A 19,513-nucleotide genomic window follows, 5' to 3' on the forward strand; every position below is an offset into this window, starting at 1 on the left:
GTCTCGGTTATGAGTAAAAAATAACAACCATCTTTAGACTTTGTGATTATTTATACATTTTAATTCATAAATCTTGTTTTCATGCTCTTTTTCTTATGTCGAATGTTCTCAACTCTATTTTCAGTCAAATGTAGATGAAGTATTGTAAAGGGCTAGATAATAAATAGTTTTGGATTTGTGGGCTATATAATCTCTGTTGCAACCATTCAATTCTGATATTGAAGTATTGAAACAGCCATAGCCAACATATAAATAAGTAATCATTTTGTAATAAAACTTATTTACAAAAGCAAGAAGCAGGCCAGATTTGGGATGTCCTAAATATAGATTTGCCTATTCCCCCAAATATCATAGTCTTTGTCTTAAAACAAGAATCTAAAATAAAAAGCAGTATAGCATCGCACAAAATTTGCAATAAAAATTCAGAGATTCAGAGTTGGTTCTAATAGCACCAACTCATTTGCTGTGCTATCTTACCTAAGTCACTTAACCTCTCTGAATTTCAGTCTCTTCAAAGGTTGCAATTGAACTCACAGATTTATGGTTATGACTAAGTGAGATATTTGAAAGGCTTTATCAATTAAATAATTAATCTGCATTCCTTTCCTGGACTATAACCATTTGTTTGGAGTCTATCTGCTTAAAAATAAAATTTATCTTCTGATGCAAATTAAACTTACCTTCTACTTTGTACTCTCCCACCCACAAATATCTTGTGATGTATCTCTGTTATCTTGTCTTTTCATAGTACTGTAATATGTGTCACCTGTCAAATTGAAGATTTAATATCTTATTTCCTTGTTTAGTTTATCAGTAAAAAAAATAATGGAAAATATTTACAGGGTACATACTTTGTGTCAGGTGCTGCTCTTAACTTTACCTGTATTAATTCATTTAATACTGAATGCAATACTTGAGACAGATACTATTATCATTCCATTTTATAGATTGGGAGATTGAGACACAAAGATTTTAAATAACTTATCTAATGGATATTGGAGTTAAAATCCAGGAAGTTTAGATTTAGAGGCTGAATTTTTAGTCATTAAGTTATTTTTTTTCTTATAAAATTGGTTTAATATTGTTTCCTGGAGAGGCCTAACTTGCCTTTCTTCATTTAGGGCCAAATTGTTTATGTTCTCCCCCACTGCCATATTTATGTTAGTTCCTTGTTGATGATAAAACAATTTCTAATTAAATAAATTACGGTATAAACAGAGTGTAATTATGTTATGTGCACACATTTCAGCTATTATATAATAAATATTAATATGGAAAGTTGCTCAAGATAGATTAGTAAGCAAAAAAAAGGTAACAAAAAAAGATTTAAAATTTGATCTGTCTTTAAAATAATGTTTGTATATAAGCCAAAATGTTAATAGTGCTATTTACCCCTTGGGTTTTTTTATTATCTGCTTGCACTATCTGTAATTTTTATATTTTTTATAACAAATGTTTTAATGTAATAATGAAAGACACTACTAAAATAGTCAAATGCATTTTAAAAGTCATTTTAACCCTGGTATATTTCACACATTTTTGATGTTGAACCTTGACAAAAGCATTTTGCTAGCCTATGTAAATTATAATCAATGGTGGTAATTTACTTGACTTCATACTTGGCCTCTAAAAGAATTCTGACAGCCATGATTTTTAGTCTCGAAAATTGCATTGCCTTTTTTCTAGTATGTCTTAGGTGAATCTATAGATTATTACACATTTTATCATCCTTTCTGATAGGAAAGTATATCTTTGGTCTCTAGGTCTAGCATTCATTGAGTTTGGTCAACCTCTGAGTTTGGTACCACTCAGGATACAAGAATGCTTTCACATACAGTCCCTGTACTCTAAAAAAACTAGAGGTTACAACGGCAATTCCTACTTCTCTGCAGAGATCACAAGAAAACACACTTTGGATTGATTGATTCCAGTTTCAACCTTGTGTAGTTATTGTTGAGAATAAGAGCGAGACCACGTGGAGTTGTCTGTCAGCAAGAACGTCCTGCAGGCTGACTTAGAGGCAAGCACTGAAAGCTGATCACATAAAAGAAAGTTAAAATCCTCTTAGCATTTTTATAAAGTAGACAAAAATGACAATATTTACATGGGAAAATATGTCAGTTTCATATATTTGGTTTATGTGCCTCCTAATGATAAATGTCTACTGTAGTCACAGTAGTGTTTCAGGAGTTATGAATAGATGGTATGTAAATATTATAAGCTACCTTTGACTTTGGAAATTTACAGTCCAAAGGAATTAGGTCTCTGAAAAAAGAAAGATAGTCTATTTTCATCATAAGTTAGTGGAAGGGAGATAAAAATGAAATGAGAAAAACCTGCCTTTCATGTGGATTTAGTAACAGTTGGAGCAAAGGGGAAGTTGACCTTATGCCCTTTGATCAATCTACATGGTGCTGATTGATTAGATTAATAGGCTTCCAAAATCAGAAATCTAGGCAAGGGGAAGAGCTCATTAATGAGGAGAATTCACAGAAGAATGTTGTAAAAATCCCTAGATCTTGTTTTAGTATAGGCACCTAAATTTTTATCTCTTATTAAATTAATTTAAATTACTATTTGTAGCCTAAAAATATGAGTCTCTGATGTATGATATTTATTATTATTATGCATTAAGCTGGCATGAGCTAATATTTTTAGCGCCCCAACTCATCCATTCTGATCAAAGATTCCCTTGTTGTCTCCATACCAGATAAAATTTAAAGAAGCATGCTAAATCAAAAAGCATTGCAGTTAGTTATTTTATAAGGAGAGAGACTATAAGCGAAGAAAGTTCAAATGTTTTCTGAAAGTTGAACTAATTTTAATTTGAGAATTATGTCCTATTTTTCACTAAGCCAGAAGATTGGAGATAATGTAGATAATGGAGGTTTTGTGTAAATGAGAATGTCCTATCGCAGGGAGAATGGTACAAAGCCTTTACAAAAGTGCTTGCACCTGTGCTACTTCCCCAAATAGAACTTTGGAGGAGCTTACAGGGTCATTATAGAATGTCAAAGTTAGTTTTCAACATCAAAGAAAGAGTACTGGACACAATATAGATGTAAATTACACAAAGACAATCTCTGGCATTCTCAGGGTACCTGTTTTGTAGCCACAGATGATTTCACGTAGAATATTTTATGATTCCATGTGAGCTCATCCACCATAGTAGGAATAAATCGATCATCATTCTAACTCAATGCTGCTGAGGAAATTTTAGAAAAATCACTTAGAATGCTTCTACTACATGCCTCATCTTCCAAAAATATAATCCTGGTAAAACTTTAAAGACTGAGCTCATTGCCTGTTTAAATACTTCCAATATTCTTTTCGAATCCTTCCAAATTGACTTCCTATTAGTCCCTGTAATGAAATATGAATATATTTTTGTTTTTATGTTTGTTTTCAGAATGATCAAAGTCTTACTCTGTTAACGATCTATGGCTCTGACACTGGAAAAGATTTACTCAGTTTTGTTTCCCACGGGGGGAATCCCGAAACTCTCATTAAAGAGCTCTGCTATTCATACCATCTCCAATCTTCTGGCCTAGTAGAAAAGACAAAGGGAATTCTCAAGTTAAAATTATTCAAACTTTCAGAAATATTTGAACTGACCTGGCACATAGTTTCTCTCTTTATGAGTTAGCAACAGGCCAATATGTGTATCTAAGAATATCATCTGATCTTAGACTCCACTCTGTTGCAAGCAGATGTGGCTAAATAGTACAAGGACTCATGTAAAACAGTCTTATTTTCAACAAGTATAAACATCTTTTCCTCATTCAACTTTGCATGACCTAAAACCTGGAGAATTTCCCAAAGGAATCACTGATTCACTTTTTATGGCACCATCTCAGTGGAGCTTCCTATAAGGAGATTATCGATTAGAAAATGTGGTCAGAAATTTATAGTAATCTTAACCAAAGTTATAAATGACTCTGACAGCTATTGAGACTCAATAAGCAAATAAGTAAATAGATTCAGGGATAAATTATTTTAGCTTGAGTTTGATAATTTTAAATTATGTCTCTAAAGCATTCTGCAATTCTTAATTATTTTTTTATTCCTGAATTTTTGCACATGGAAACGGAAGTAATTGTCAAAGTTTTAAGTGCTGCTATATAGCCACTGTCATGTCACTACTAACTCATTTGACAAAAGGAGCACAGAGATCAGTTCCTTAATTGAACTCCATACTATTGTTTCTGTAACAATGATGCCACCTAGAGACCTTGACAGTGTTGTAGATTAGGAATGAGGCTATTTTTTTCTCCCAGACGCTTTCGCTCAGCCAGAGCACAGCCATCAGTTATGCAAGACTGAGAACTGGAACAACCATTTCCATCAATTGTGTAACTACTACCAGGGAATACCTTGTGATTCACATAACTCTTCCTTCTTCACCCAAAACCTTACCCTAATTAAGTGCTAGTGTGGCACTGTTCGTGTTCTCCCTTTCTGCAGTAAGTCAATAATATGGTTTACTTACAGCAGATTTCTTTATTTGAGGAGGATATTTCTCCATAAACATCCTTAAGTTTACTAATAAATGCTTTAGAACATTGTATTTAGAAATTTTTAAACTGAGAATTTAAAAAAAATTACGTTATACCATTTTTTCTGGTCTTATAAACAAAAATACTTACTATAAAAAGTCTCAAAATGTGAAAACTTTTAACACTTGTAATGTGAATTTTAAAATTCATCTTTGCTTCAGAAATAGTAGAAGGGTGGGTGACTATTTATTTCATTTTCTCAGATCAGAAATCATAGTGACAGTAGCCTGAAATCAAGATTCAAAGGAGACTAGACACATTCTCCTAGTTTGTGTCTGTACATTATTCTTTGTCTCTTATTTTCATTTGATTTCTTAACACTGAAGAATCTTGAGTCTGGTTTTGAGATAAAAGAGTCCTTTTATCTTTTACTGAAATTAGTTACTACTCAATAAGTTTTTATTTTTTTAATACAACAAACCTGAAACCTTCAAGTTATTTTAATGAATAACTCAATTTGTGACAATATGATTCAATTAGTTTTAAGAACTTTAATATCTAGTATAGCTAAAATTCATCAATTATCCTAGAATGACAAAAGTCATTCAGCCTTTCTAAAAAAAAAAAACTAAACTGCGAAAATTCATGTAAACATTCTGTCTAGCTACATTGCCTCTATACAATTTTCTTTCAAAGAGAAGTTAATATTTTCCTTTAAGGTATAGTCTTTATTTAAAAAGGAAAAAATATGATCAAAGCAGAGATTTTTCAGTTCTATTCTTACCACTTCTCAATAGCCTTGGAATTTGTCCAATTCCTTTGACGGAACAGGATTTTTGTTGATTTTTTTAACTAAAATGAGAAAGTTAGATTATGTTGTTAGTCAGTCTTGTCTGGTTAGAAGTCAAATGATGACTTATTTGGTAATTTAGTTTTACCCTTTTTGTTCTCCCTATGTCAGTTATCACCATCTATATTTTCAAAATGTTTAATACTGGTTTTTCCTTATTATCTGGCTTTTTAGCTTATTCTTGGCGGTATCCCTATCGGATTTTAATTTCCTGTAGGTCACTCGTTACAAATGGGAGGAAATAACCCTCATGTAAGATATTCGTGACCTGTAATTTTCCAGACTAGTGGGAAATGAAGAGAAAATTGTGATTTTAAACAATTATTCCTATAGTTGCATCATGTTTCAAAGACAGGGAATTCAATTATTTCTTCTAGCAAAAGAAGAAAAAATAAAGGAACTTCTGTTTTTCCCCATTACATTTTTATCATTTGTTCTGTAGTTTTTCTAATAGGATTTTTGTACTCTGTGTGTGCACAGTTTTTAAATGACTTTTAATTTGATTATTTTTTCTTGATAATCTGGCAATTTATGTGATTGTTTTATGAATAATTATATCCATGTCTAGAGCAAAATGATTCTACCTTTCAAGAATTTTGTCTTGACAAATGCTTTATAGGGGTAGCTCTTCCTAGACCACCTGTTCCCTCCACTTCAAAGTCAACTTCTGCATTTATAGGAAGTGTCTGAGGTGAAAGAAATCACTGTAAAACACATTGAGAAAGCTTTTGTTTATCTCTGTTAAATCAGGGTCATGTAGAGAAACTCGCTTCATGCTATGTCAGTCTCAGGACTCAATTGAGTATATAACTATATTTCATGCCGAAGAACATACTCAAACCCAATCACCTTGGGACAGTACTTTCAGTAATCTTGCAGATCAATTTCTTTGCAGTGAGGCAGTTATATTTGGCCAATGAGAACCCCAAAGGAGAATTTTCCCTCTCCTTTCTACATCATCTGACTGCACTGGAGGAAAGACTGGCTTTTCCACCTCAATCTCAGCAGGTCTTGCTCAAGGTAGTGGGGAAATACTTTTTGTTAGGAAAAACTGAGAATGACTTGGCAATTGGCAAAGAGATTACTGGACGCCCTTTCAGTGAAATGCTGGGCATTGTCTGGGGGATCCTCTGGGATTATATTGTTCTATAGGAATGTGGGCTTTTGTCTTCTATTAGGCTATTTTAACAACCCTATAGAGATAGAATTAACTTGTAGAAAACTGATAAAAATGCATGTTTTCTGTTCATAACAGTGAAAATGACTTTTGTTCGTGGCAATGCAAATACATTTTGCCTAGTAGAGACTATAAGTCTCTGTAAGTCAGATCCCAGTTAGAACTGGTTTTAACATCTTACTAGTTCCCTCATGAATTAACGACTTAGTCTGAGCATCACAATTTTAGATTTTTTTTTTTTTTGGTCTTTCTTAAATTTTATTCGAATGGAATATCAGTCAGAGTCGTAATGACAAACAACAGAATCCACTGTGGCTAACTAAAGCAAAACAAAAAAAAAATTGTTTTAAGGGAAGATCACAGACTCTGTGGACAGACCAGAGAGCCTGGTGATCTTCTGCAGGCAGGAACAGTCCCAAACCATACCGTGGTGGCTGCTGCAATGAGGGCCCCATTGCTGGTGCTTCTGGGCCCAGATGCCCAGCTTGCCTTTCTAGACCACCTGATTGATTTACATTGGCAGTATTATCCCTGCCACACGTACTCTGTAATGACAATTCTTGCTATTGTTTACCTTAGTTAGATGTTTAATGGATATCAATTTAATGGATTCATTGCTCACCAACAATCAGTTAAGGCTATGTCTTTCCTATTCTTGAGTTCTTTATCTTGAACTGTCTTTGTCTAGATTTTCCAAGAAGGGCTGATGTGTAAATATTTTCTGAGTCATCCTTTTTCATATCTATCATCTCTAATCATTGGCTTGTCTTTTTTTTTTTTTTTTTTTTTTACCTCTGCCTTCTATATTTTCTCAAGCCCATCTTCCAATTCATTGATTCTTTTTTCAGACATGTTTATACCTCTTCTTGCTTCTATGTGGTTTTCATTTCCAAAATACTTTCAATGTTACATTTCATTTCTTTCCTGGTCGATACCATTTTACTTCATCTTCTTCTCTGTTCTCTCACATCTCCTTCTGAAGCTCTTTTGCAATGAATCATAGGTTCTTGTTAAATTTTTTGAGAGAAATATTTTTCTTAATTATTCTTCTATACTTATCTCTCTTTTTTTCAGTTGTGCTATGCATATGGCTTAAGTTGCATTGTTTCTGTATTTGATTTATCTCTCTATATGAACAGTTATATGTATCTGGGTCTGCCTTTTGTTAAAAAAAATTTGGACAGGGTCGTTAGAGTAATTTTAGCTTTTTGAAAATTGTTCTTTAACCTCTCTATTCTGGGAAACTAGCCCTGCCGACATCTGTGTAGACTAGAATGAGTGACATAGACTAGCCTCTGGCACATCACCTGCAGTACACCACCAGCAGCTAGCACAGTGGCTTAGTGCTTACCTAACCCATCTACCTGGATATTGCCAACTAATCAGAAAAATTCAGAGACTTTATTTTCCTCGAATAGGATCGAATCAGATCATGGACTTTTGACATTAATAGAGTTACTCCTTTTCTCTACTTTCTCTCCCAAATACCAACTTTGATTTTTAGTCTGTTGCAAGATTGGATTTAATAAAATGTTATCATTTAACACCATTCTGTGATTTTTTTCATGACTGGCCAGCTATGTATGTATGATTCAGTGTGATTTATTTGGATTCGCTCCTCAGAATTTATTATGCCTCAGAATTTATTGTTCTTATTTCCTTTTTTTCAATCCCCAAAACTGATTTTAGATACTGAGAATCTGATAATGAAAGTTCATGAGTGGAAAAGGACAGCTTTTCACAGCATCATATGACGTTGGATCCTTACTCAGTAATGACATGAATTTCCTTTTCTTTATCTTATTAATGTTTCTAGCAAATTTACAGGAAAACAACAACAACAACAAAATAAACCAAAACAAATTGGCTCTCCTAAATTAGAGGTTGGCTGCAGAGATAGGTAGCTATCGCCGAAAACCCCAAAGAAAGAGTTCTAGCTTTAAGTTTTTAGTTTACTTGTGATTCAGTGCTAAAGTAGTCTGTTCTCTTATCCTCTGTTGAAAGTAGCTATCTGAGTTGCAGACACCATATTCTGAAATAAAAGGGTTTTTTTTTGGTGGTTGAATTCAATTTATTTGCAGTTTGTTGGACTACAAAGAGAATAGTGAACTCAAGTCTGAAGTTTTATGACTAGCAAGAAAATCTGCAAAGCTTAATGGTGACAGGTTTACTTATCCACAAGAGTAACGAGTAGTATTATATATAGCTAGAGTGAACAAATTCTACTTCTCGTAACAAACATATTTTATTATAACTTAATTAAACAACTGTAATTCTCTGTTGCAAATATGGTAACCAAGTTTAACTGGTTAAATGATTACATTTATAAGTCTTTTCAACAACTATCAGTAGAAACAGAGAATCTTAAATATAAGAAACTAGATTATATATATATTTCAGCTTTATTGAGATATTGTTGATATATAACATCTGTAAGTTTAATGTGATAATTTGATGCTCCCATGTAAATCAATAAATAGGATATACCACATTAATAGAATAAAAGATCAAAATCATGTGATCATCTCAATAGATGCAGAAAAAGCATTTGACAAAGTTCAATCGTCTTTCACAATACTCTCACCAAATTGAGTATAGGAGGGATGTACCTGAACATAATTAAAGCCATATATGACAAACTCACAATGAATATTATACTCTGTGGTGAAAGGTTGAGAGCTTTTCCTCTAAGATCAGGAACAAGACAAAGATGGCCACTCTTACCACTCCTGTTCAACAGACTACTGTTGAAGTCCTAGCCAGGGCAATTAGGCAAAAAAGAGAAAGTCATTTGAATTGGAAAGAAATAAGTAAATTGTCTTCATTTGCAGATGATTTAATCTTATAAATAGGAAATCTCAAAGACCACCAAAAATCTACTAGAACTGATAAATAAATTTGATAAAGTTGCAGAATATAAAATCAACATACAAAAATCACTTTTATTTTTATATACTAAGAAGAAACTATCTGGAAAAGAAATAAAGACAACAATTATTTACAATAATCTCAAACAGAATAAAATACTTAGAAATACATTTAACAGAGGAGGTAAAAGATCTGAATACTGAAAATTATAAGACAATAATGAAAGGAATTGAAGAAGACACAACTAAATGGAAAGATATTCTGTGTTCATAGATTGGAAGAGAAAATAAAAAAATATCCATGCTACTCAAAATCATCTACAGATTCAATGCAATCCCTATGAAAATTCCAATGGCATTTGTTACAGAAATAGAAAAAACAATCCTAAACTTCTCATGGAACCACAAAAAACTCCAAATAGCCACAGTAGTCTCGAGAAAGAAAACTAAAACGGTAGACATTACATTTCCCGATCTCAAACTTTATTACAAAACTATACAATAAAAATAATAGTACTGACATAAAACAGACACATAGACCAATGGAACAGAATCAAGAGGTGAGAAATAAACCCATGTAGATACAGTCAACTAATATTTGACAAGGGAGCAAAGAATATTTAACATTAAAAGGATAGTCCCTTCAAAAAATATGTTGGGAAAACTGTAAGTTTACATGTAAAAGAATGAAATTGGATTCTTATCTTACACCAAAAATTAACTCAAAGTGGAGTAAAACTTAAATGTAAAAGCTCAAACTTTAAACTACTGGAAGAAAACATACGAAATCAAAGCTCTTTGATATTGGGCGTGGCAACAGTTTTTTTGGGTATGACACTAAAGCACAGATAAGAAGAAGGTGTATGTCTATAATTATTAATTTATACTCTATTATTTAAAATATATTTTATTTTAAAATTTTAAACCTTTCATATGTTTAGAAGAAAATTGTATTTGGGGCCTTATTTTGAATTGAATAATCTTATCATGCTTCTTAATTGTGTATCCTACTAGTAATAGGTTTTTTTTTTTTTTGGTGAATTATCACATTTTGCAAATTTGCTGCCCTCCAACAATTATTTTTGATGGTCTCCAATTATTTCTCTGGGAAGCAAAGTGTTTGTGTATACACCTCCCCATCTCCATTTTTGTTTCCACCCTTCTCTCTTCTCCTAATTTGTTTCTACTCTAGGTATTTGCACCCTTTCTTAATATTCTGTCTTTCATTTTTACTCATGCTTGCTGCTCTTAATTGTTTGAACCTTTGGATACATAAAAGGAATTAGCTGACTAAGTCTGTGAAGATTTCTAAATTCTACAACCTTTTTTTTTTTCAGAAAAGTTTTGAATTTTTTTCTGTTTAAATTTTTGTAACACTTTTTTTTCCTTTTGTTAGAGATTTCTCTGGTTCATATCATAAAATAAAGATAAAGAGTATATAAAAATAAAATGATAAATCTTTATTTTTCATAAAATAATTTTATGCCTCTTTTCTCCATTTTTCATAATCCTATGAGACAGTTTCCTTGGACTTATGACCTCATTCTGAGAACCCCAGAACTCTAACACATCACTTGTCACCATCTTGTACTATAGATAATTAATTGCCTCTCTCAAAATGGCAGTATTTTTATAGCTTCTTGTCCTAGGGAGGGTGGGTGGAAGGATGTGGGCAATGCCTATGCACAGGAGAAAGTTTAGGTTGTGGGACATCTCTGACTCTGACTATCTTGCCAGATTAGGTAGGTGGTGGTGATGAAGGAGCAGAAGGATTGGTGGACTTTATATGTACTCTACCACAAGAAGAATCTCCTTCTCAGATTCCTATGCTTCCAAGGAGGAAGGATGTAACAAAACGGGCAGAAGCAGAAATTATGTAGAAAGGAAGATTCAGGGCAACTGTATAGAGAAAGGCACATGAAAGAAAATGAAGTTGATTTTAATGAGAATCCATATATGAGAATCAAGATATGAGAGAAAGAGTAGTTCTTATAAGTTTACAATTATTGTCCCTGTTTTTAAGATCTCTGATCCATATTCCTTTCTCGCTATAGGTCAGCTTCTCTTTAGCTTCACTTGCTGTATCGGTCAGTATGTAACTTGGTCAAACAATTTCAATGTGAGCTCTAACCCCCATGGATCTCTGTTTCTTTTGATATTCCATTCTGCTTATTATGTCAAACAAAAGTACTTTTCTGAAATTCCCGGGATTGAATTCCTAATCATTGCTGAATGGTGTCACAAAAAATTCCAGCTAACATTTGTCCAAGTACACGATATCCATTTTTAATAAATTACTTACAGTTGCTTGGAAACTTCGTCTCTTAACTGTTCATAGATTTCTGCCACCTTACAAATTTTCTACATGTAGCATATTGCCTTATTTTCCCACCTTTTTTTCCTCCAAAACTTCTTCCCCTATATTACTGAAATTACTTGTCATTTGTAATTTTACTCTTTGTCATCATTCATTACCTCCCCACAGTCTTGATTCTCTCTTTACTCTTTGATTTCACCTACTTGTTTAATGACACCAATAATACCTCAGCCCTAAATCTATGCCTTTTTTAGTCTTTTCCTTTTTGATCACTATGTAGCACATAAGAGTGACAGTTATTACTTCTTTGATGTTCCTGTCTCTCTTATTTCTTCTTGTTGTGTACAGAAACAGGGCCTTTTTAAGGCAGATAATATGTAAAAATAAATACAATAGAGAGGGAAACATGGATGATATAGAAGAGAAAGTGGGGAAAGTTGGAGTGGTTCTTGAGTTCGCAAGAGGTAAGAGTTATAATGAATGAGGTTAGGGTTTGGCTAGATCCTGTTGCTTTGGTTTAGAAGGAAGAGAAGAGAAAATATTTTTCTTCTGCTGTCTTAAATTAGAATTCTGCATCTATTTTCAAATGTAATGTGGCAACTAATTTTCTTTTTTGTGGTGGTCATTCTTATGTGATATTTTGATTTTGCCTTATAAAACAAATGGGCAACTTTGCACCTTTACTCTGTACTTTTTGACATAATTTGTGTCAAAGAGATATGCTGTAGAGAATAAGAAATAATGTTTTAATCCTGGGTTAGAAGATGAAACAAAATTTATTAGCTGTATAATTTGGTTTAATGCATAGAATGAAATTATGCAGTGATAAAAATACTTTGCAATGCTGTTCTGAGGATTCAATAAAATAATATGCAAAAGGACTGATTTCCAAAATCACTTTATTTTCACAGTTTAGAATATTTTTTCTTTTAAAAAGCTCAAAAATTCTGTACCCAGCTTTAAAAAATACTTTTCTGTATTTTTATATTCTTAAGATAAATATGTTATTGAAAATATCATAAAAGGATTAAAATGAAAAGGTCACTTAAAAGTTTTCTGTGGAATGCATATTCAGTCACCATAATTTAGAAGTAGCTCTAGATTATGGCAAAAAGTCACTTTGTTGTGAAAATTACAAACCTCTTATCTCTTCTCATTAAGGATAATTCCTCTTCACTGTGTAGCTACCTTGGGAAAATCAAAATGTAGGTGATGATCTCATTCTGGCAATCCCAGATCTCTGCAACATCACTTGGTCACTGCCCTCTGGAGCTGTAATTATCTTCCATCTAACTGTGATATTGTTTTATACAGCTATCTGTTTATGTCTGTCATGATCCTGAATAGGACCTTGTCGATTTTGGGGGGGACCATACCTGAATTTTAGTGATGCTGATTTTATTTCCCTTGGCAAAACAGGTAGGTGAGAGGGATGAAAATAGTAAGAAATCAGAGAGCAAAGATAGAGATATTCTAGAGATAGAGATAATTTTGGTGATGAGATAGAAATTTTCTGAAGCCAGATCCACTCTACTACAGCAGTCTCTTAATTGGGCTTCTTCTCTTTTTTGTCCCTTCCTTCCAGTTTTTCTGTCACACTGACAAATAAATTGCCTTCGTTAAGTACTGGTCTCATTATTAATTCCTTGCTCTTACTCATTTATTTATTAACAATGCTCAATCCTCTTAAGTTAGAGTTTGAGGTAAGGTAAAACTAGTCTCTACTTTCTCATCTTATTTTCCACTGTTTGCTATAAAAATTTCCATTTTCCAGGCAACCTGCACTCTTCACCATTATCTGAGTACCTTGAACTTACCTGTCATTTCTCATATTGTATTATCTGCCTGAGATTATTTTTCACACTCTTTTTATGTATTATATTTACTATTAATAAAAGCTCTTCTCAGTGCCACATTTACCACTTTGTCTTCTCTGATCATAACAGCTGGAGTTTTCTTCCACTTTACTCAGGTCCTGCTAAGTTTGTGACATTCATCTTACTGTGCCTGTTGGATATTTGCTTAAGAACTAGAACTACATTGTCCTGAGTTGCTGTCTGTATCCATAACTGATTGTTTGACATTCATAAACTATCCTTGTGTTTTCCACCTGTACAGGGTTAGCAACAGCTATTGTGGCTAAAATATATTAAGTGGATCTTGAAAAAAAGTGATAGTTTGGACACAAAAATCTTTTTTCCTGAGAGGCAGGTATTTGTGGGTTTGCTTCCTCTTTCTAGGCAAGTTCATGCAAATTTTTATCTGGTGGAGCACAACCTTTGGAAATTCCAAGAAGCAGCCCCGCAGATACAAATGACCAGTGTTATCTGAGGTGGTCAGGAAGGACATGAATATAGTTTATGTGAGAATTTATGTGAAGCAGCCCCCATGTGGATAGAAATGACCAGTGTTATCTGAGGTGGTCAGGAAAGACATTAAAATGGTTTATGTGAGAATTTATCTATGGCTTTGGCTGTAGGGAGAGGAGAGGTTGGGAAAATGATATGGCATAACTCATTTGTTGACAAAGCGCAAACTTCTTACAAAGCAAGCCCTGAGCTGTGTCTCCACTTAGTAGCAAAATTATTCTATGAAAAATATTCCTAATGAAGATATTCAAGCTACTGGAAACCAGTATAGACATGAAAACCTAACTTGAAACAAGCACTATTTAATTATCTCAGAATAATGGGTGAAGAATTAAAAATTTTATTAATACTTGGAATTGAGAATTGGAACATATAGCAACCAGCTGATCCTTATTATGTATTAGGTTCCACTTATTTTTGCCCCCACAATATGGTAGGTACTGTGTTAGGTATAGGTTATGTATATCGTATCACCTAGTTCCCACCACACCCTGCAAAGAAGATGTTATCCTTACCTTTTACAAATGAGGAAACAGAGAGGTTAAGTAACTTTCTCATGCTCACATAGCAAGTGAGCAGTGGAGCTTAGATTCAAACACAGGCCTGATATATTGTAAAGGCCAAACAACTCACAGCTCTACTGTAGGCTTCTCAGATGAGAGTAGCAGCAATAATTTATGGATGATTTACATTTGCATTGCATTGTAAAAAGCAATGTTTCCATTTGTTATCATATTTGATAGTCACAGAAGTTGTGTGAGCCTGGATGGACAGGTACTGAAGGAGTCTACCTTTTTGAACCAAATCACTTGAGTAGAGGTGGAAATTGGATCCTCCTGTTTACTTTCATCTGAAGTCTTGCACAAACTTGTTTCCCTCTGTTCTTCTATGCTTTCTTTTGTCTTTTTCTTTTACTTTTAGTATCATAAGGCATTTCTCTTCTAATTTCTCCTTTCTTTGCGTCTTTCTCTTTTTTCACATTCTTTCTTTATACTTCCTTTCTTCCTTATTCATTTCTACCTCTCAGGTCATTGCCAAGCTTCATGAAAAGAAGTTGAGTGTTGAATGTAGGTTTACAGAGGAGAGTTTCATCCTATCCCTAAATAAGATATAGGCTGTGGAGGGTGGGGTGCCTCTGGATAGAAATTCTTAGTTATGGTTGTCATCAATTTTGTGAAGAGAAGTGTTCTTTTTTGCATGTGGAGTTTACTTGAAAAGATGATGGAGAGATCATTGGAGTCATGGCTCCTAGAGTGTGTAGGGGTTATCTACCAACCTCTCATTCTGAAAATATTCACTGACTTTCACACTTAGTTATGAACTTTGGGAGATATACAAATTAAAAATTTTAAACATTATGTTAATAGCTAAGGCTCTACAGATTATAAATCAGGGAGTTTACCACTCATATTTAAAAGGACAGGTCTCATTCCATTCTCTAGGTGAAAACCTTGACCTCTCTAGATAATACTAGTCTTTCCTTTTGAACTTCTATTTTTTTGTCCCTCACACATTAAACAAATTATTATCTCTACTGTTTCTATGGCATATATCATATGCTGCCCTTATATTGCAGCTATTATGTGAGCGGTTAATATCTTTCCAATGTTTTATTGACTTAAAAAAGACCCTCTGAGTATTATCGACTGGAATTGTCAAGAAAAACTTTACAACACAATTAAGAACTTTAATTGACTTCTGAGGAGAGTAAAATATAGAGAAGCAGAAATGATGGTAGGATAACACGTATTCCTTCAAATATTTTGCCACTGCTGTGTCCTTTCAAATGAGCACCAAAATAAGAAGAATGAGCACTCAAAATGTGGCAGCAATGAACAATCTCATTTCTGTGTACAGTTTACTTCTAACATTTAATTATTTCCTTTTTCAATGTATTTAGTTATTGTCATGCAAAATAATTTAGTGAAAATAAAAGGTAGTTTTTATAAATGCTGGTGATTGGTATCAGTTTTCACTCAGAAAATCACATTTAAAAATTTTTTTTTTCTTTTTTAGGTTATTTTTTACAGGATCTGTAATTTTTGGAACAAGAATCCAGAGACCTGGGTTCTGGTTCCTCCTGTTCTGGCACTAGTGTGACAATGAGCAATTCAGTTTACATTTTTGAGTCTCAGGTTTTTCGTAATGGTCAGTTTGGACCAGGTTATCTCTTAAATCGAAGTACTAGTATGATTCCACTGAGTGCTGATTTCCCCACAAAAGTCTTCATATTTTTTTCATCGGTTGTTGATTACCTCTGGCGTTCTCTACAATAGCTCAGTCATTCATCCATGCATTTTCCTCCCATCAGTCCTCTTCATTTCGTCTGTCCCTTCCAAAATGAGCAGCATATGTGGTTCCCTGTTCCCCAGCTCAGGCTCACAGATTTCTGATGACTGAAGAGTATGAGGCTACAGAAAATGTGTTTCTTGAGACTATGGACTGCAGAAGCAGAAGGTGGCAGCAAAGTCATTTGACTTAGTTGAGTATAGAGAGACTCAGCTCAGTTGTGGTGAGGTAGAATTGTGTTCAGATCATAGCGAGAGCTTCTGGGAGTTTGGGAGCAGAGAGGTTATTAAGATAGATGAGAGCATCAACTTGACATGCATTTTTGTGAGAAGATTCTTCAGATTTCTGGAGCTGTGTCTGCAAAAGGAGAAGAATGTTTATATGCCTGTTCTGCATCCCAGCACCTTCTAAGGGAATAAAACTTTGAGAGCTGTTTTCAGGGTGCATCCTCTACTGGAAATTGACTATGGTGGGTATTTGGAATTCTCTTCACTCCATCCATCCTCAACCCGCTCCCACGCAAACGTGTTCCAAACTTAAAAGGCACCAACCCTTTAACATCACCTTTAGGTGCATGTAATTAAGCCAAGGAGAAAGCTCTGCTGCCCTTCTGTATTGTTATTTAACATTCATTTCATTTCGAAATGGGCTAAAAGCTTAAAAGTATGAGTGATCTTGGAGACACGACATACCTGCATATATTTCAGACCAGTAAGCATGGTGATATCAAATATTAGAGCAGGTCACAATAAAGGACTAAATACAACTGAGCAAACAAAGGGAGTGAGTGAGTGAAGCTGAGATATTTATAAAGAAAAAAATTAATATTTCAATGTTTCCAAGTGCTGGTCATAAGCACCTTAAACTATTTGGACAAATAGAAGCTGTTTACAGGTGTATTTCACATCCTTTGTGATGATATAGGCATATGCTTTAGCAGAAATTAGGGTAAAATCTCAAATATTTGTATATGTCTCAGGCCTGAGTAAAAGTCTTGCAGGGCCAGGTGTTGGCTTCAGAGGGAAACTCATTGAGTAGTATGGCCAGCAGAGAGCTCTGTATCATTTTGACAGAACTCTTAAAAAATGGGAAGATTCAGTGGATGAACCTTGAGGATATTCTTATAAGTGAAATAAGCTAATCGAAAAAGATACATGCTGTGTGATTCCACTTATATGAAGTATCTAATGTAGTTAAATTCATAGAAACAAAAAGTAGAATGGTGATTTCCAGGGGCTGGGGAAGGGGCTAAGGGATGTTGTTGTTTAATGGGTGTAGAGTTTCAGATCTGCAAAGTGAAAAAGTCCCATCTCATATTTCAGAAAACTCTCATTCTTAGACAGTGATCCACTGATTAATAGTAGTTTTTGCCAGACCCTACTCTCGAAATGTAAATTGTATGGAAAAAAGAATATGAAAATGGCCATAAAAGGAAGATGAAATGCGTTGATATGGGAAAGTAGAGTAAGATATAATAGGTATACCTGTCTAATTTCCCTTTGGGGGTAATGAAACACATTCATTTCAACCTACTATCTCTCTCCCTTTGCGGGTAAGTATACTTTCTTGCTTGTATATTCTGTTTCTTGTTGCAGGCCCTTGTGAAACTTCTGTTCTTGCCTGATTCTCTTATAATTTTAGTCCCTGAGAGATGTTGCTGCTAGTTCCAATCATGATATGATCTCTTGAGTTATGCTTATACCATCCTCATCATCAACATCATCATCATCACCACCATCACCACCATCATTATCATCATTATAATTTTGCAAGGGTGAAGCATTGGACAATCAGGTAATTCTCATTCGTTGTGAACAGTGCAACATAATTAATCATCCCTAATAATCATCATGATTATTGATGAAAGAATTAATATCATCCCTAATTTCTTTCTCATTTTCTTATTTCTCATAATTTCAGCCACAGCCCTTTTGCATGGATCAATGGAAGGTGGGAATCACTCAGGTGTGTCTGAGTTTGTGCTTGTGGGACTCACCCATTCATGGGAGATCCAGCTTCTTCTCCTGGTGTTCTCCTCTGTGCTTTATGTGGGAAGCATGACGGGAAACATCCTCATTGTGTTTTCTGTGACCATTGATCCTCACTTACACTCCCCTATGTACTTTCTACTGGCCAGTCTCTCCTTCATTGACCTAGGAGCTTGCTCTGCTGCTAGCCCCAAGATGATTTATGACCTTTTTAGAAAGCGCAAAGTCATCTCTTTTGGAGGCTGCATTGCTCAGATCTTCTTCATCCATGTTGTTGGTGGTGTAGAGATGGTGCTGCTCATTGCCATGGCCTTTGATAGATATGTTGCCATATGTAAGCCTCTCCACTACCTGACTATCATGAGCCCACGAAGGTGCGTTTTGTTTCTGACTGCTGCCTGGGCCCTTGGTGTCAGTCACTCACTGTTCCAGCTAGCGTTTATTGTGAATTTGCCCTTCTGTGGTCCTAATGTAGTGGACAGTTTTTACTGTGACCTTCCTCGGCTTCTCAGATTGGCTTGTATGGATACCTACAGATTGCAGTTCATGGTCACCATCAACAGTGGGTTTATCTGTGTTGGTTCCTTCTTTATTCTCCTCATCTCCTACATCTTCATCTTATTTACTGTTTGGAAACGTTCATCGGGTGGTGGTTCATCCAAGGCCCTCTCCACTCTGTCAGCTCACATCACTGTGGTCCTTTTGTTCTTTGGTCCAACCATGTTTGTCTATACGTGGCCACACCCTAATTCTCAAATGGACAAGTTTTTTGCTATTCTTGATGCAGTTCTCACTCCATTTCTGAATCCAGTCATCTATACACTCAGGAATAAAGAGATGAAGGCGGCACTGAAGAGAGTATGCAGACATTTAGTGATGTACAGGAAGATCTCATAAGAGATCTGATAAGGCCTTCTCATTAACCATGGTGTAGCCCTTTGTTTTTATCTTGGATATTTTAGATTTAAGAACTTTGAAGCATCACATATTGCACTCCATTTCTGAATCCGGTCATTTATACACTCAGGAATAAAGAGATGAAGGCGGCACTGAAGAGAGTATGCAGACATTTAGTGATGTACAGGAAGATCTCATAAGTGATCTGATAAGGCCTTCTCATTAACCATGGTGTAGCCCTTTGTTTCTATCTTGGATATTTT

General features: G+C 34.5%; 1 protein-coding gene across 1 annotated transcript; it reads left to right on the forward strand.

Moving 5' to 3' along the window:
- The first annotated feature begins 18,295 nt into the window (after nucleotides 1–18,295).
- On the forward strand, nucleotides 18,296–19,275 carry LOC102882534 (olfactory receptor 4F3/4F16/4F29). The gene has a single exon (XM_006906919.1). It carries the CDS (start codon nucleotides 18,309–18,311, stop codon nucleotides 19,248–19,250), a length of 942 nt encoding a protein of 313 aa, XP_006906981.1. The 5' UTR covers nucleotides 18,296–18,308; the 3' UTR covers nucleotides 19,251–19,275.
- Nucleotides 19,276–19,513: the final 238 nt, after the last annotated feature.

The sequence above is a fragment of the Pteropus alecto genome, unplaced genomic scaffold, assembly GCF_000325575.1.
Source record: "Pteropus alecto unplaced genomic scaffold, ASM32557v1 scaffold462, whole genome shotgun sequence".
NCBI classification, from domain to species: Eukaryota; Metazoa; Chordata; class Mammalia; order Chiroptera; family Pteropodidae; genus Pteropus; species Pteropus alecto.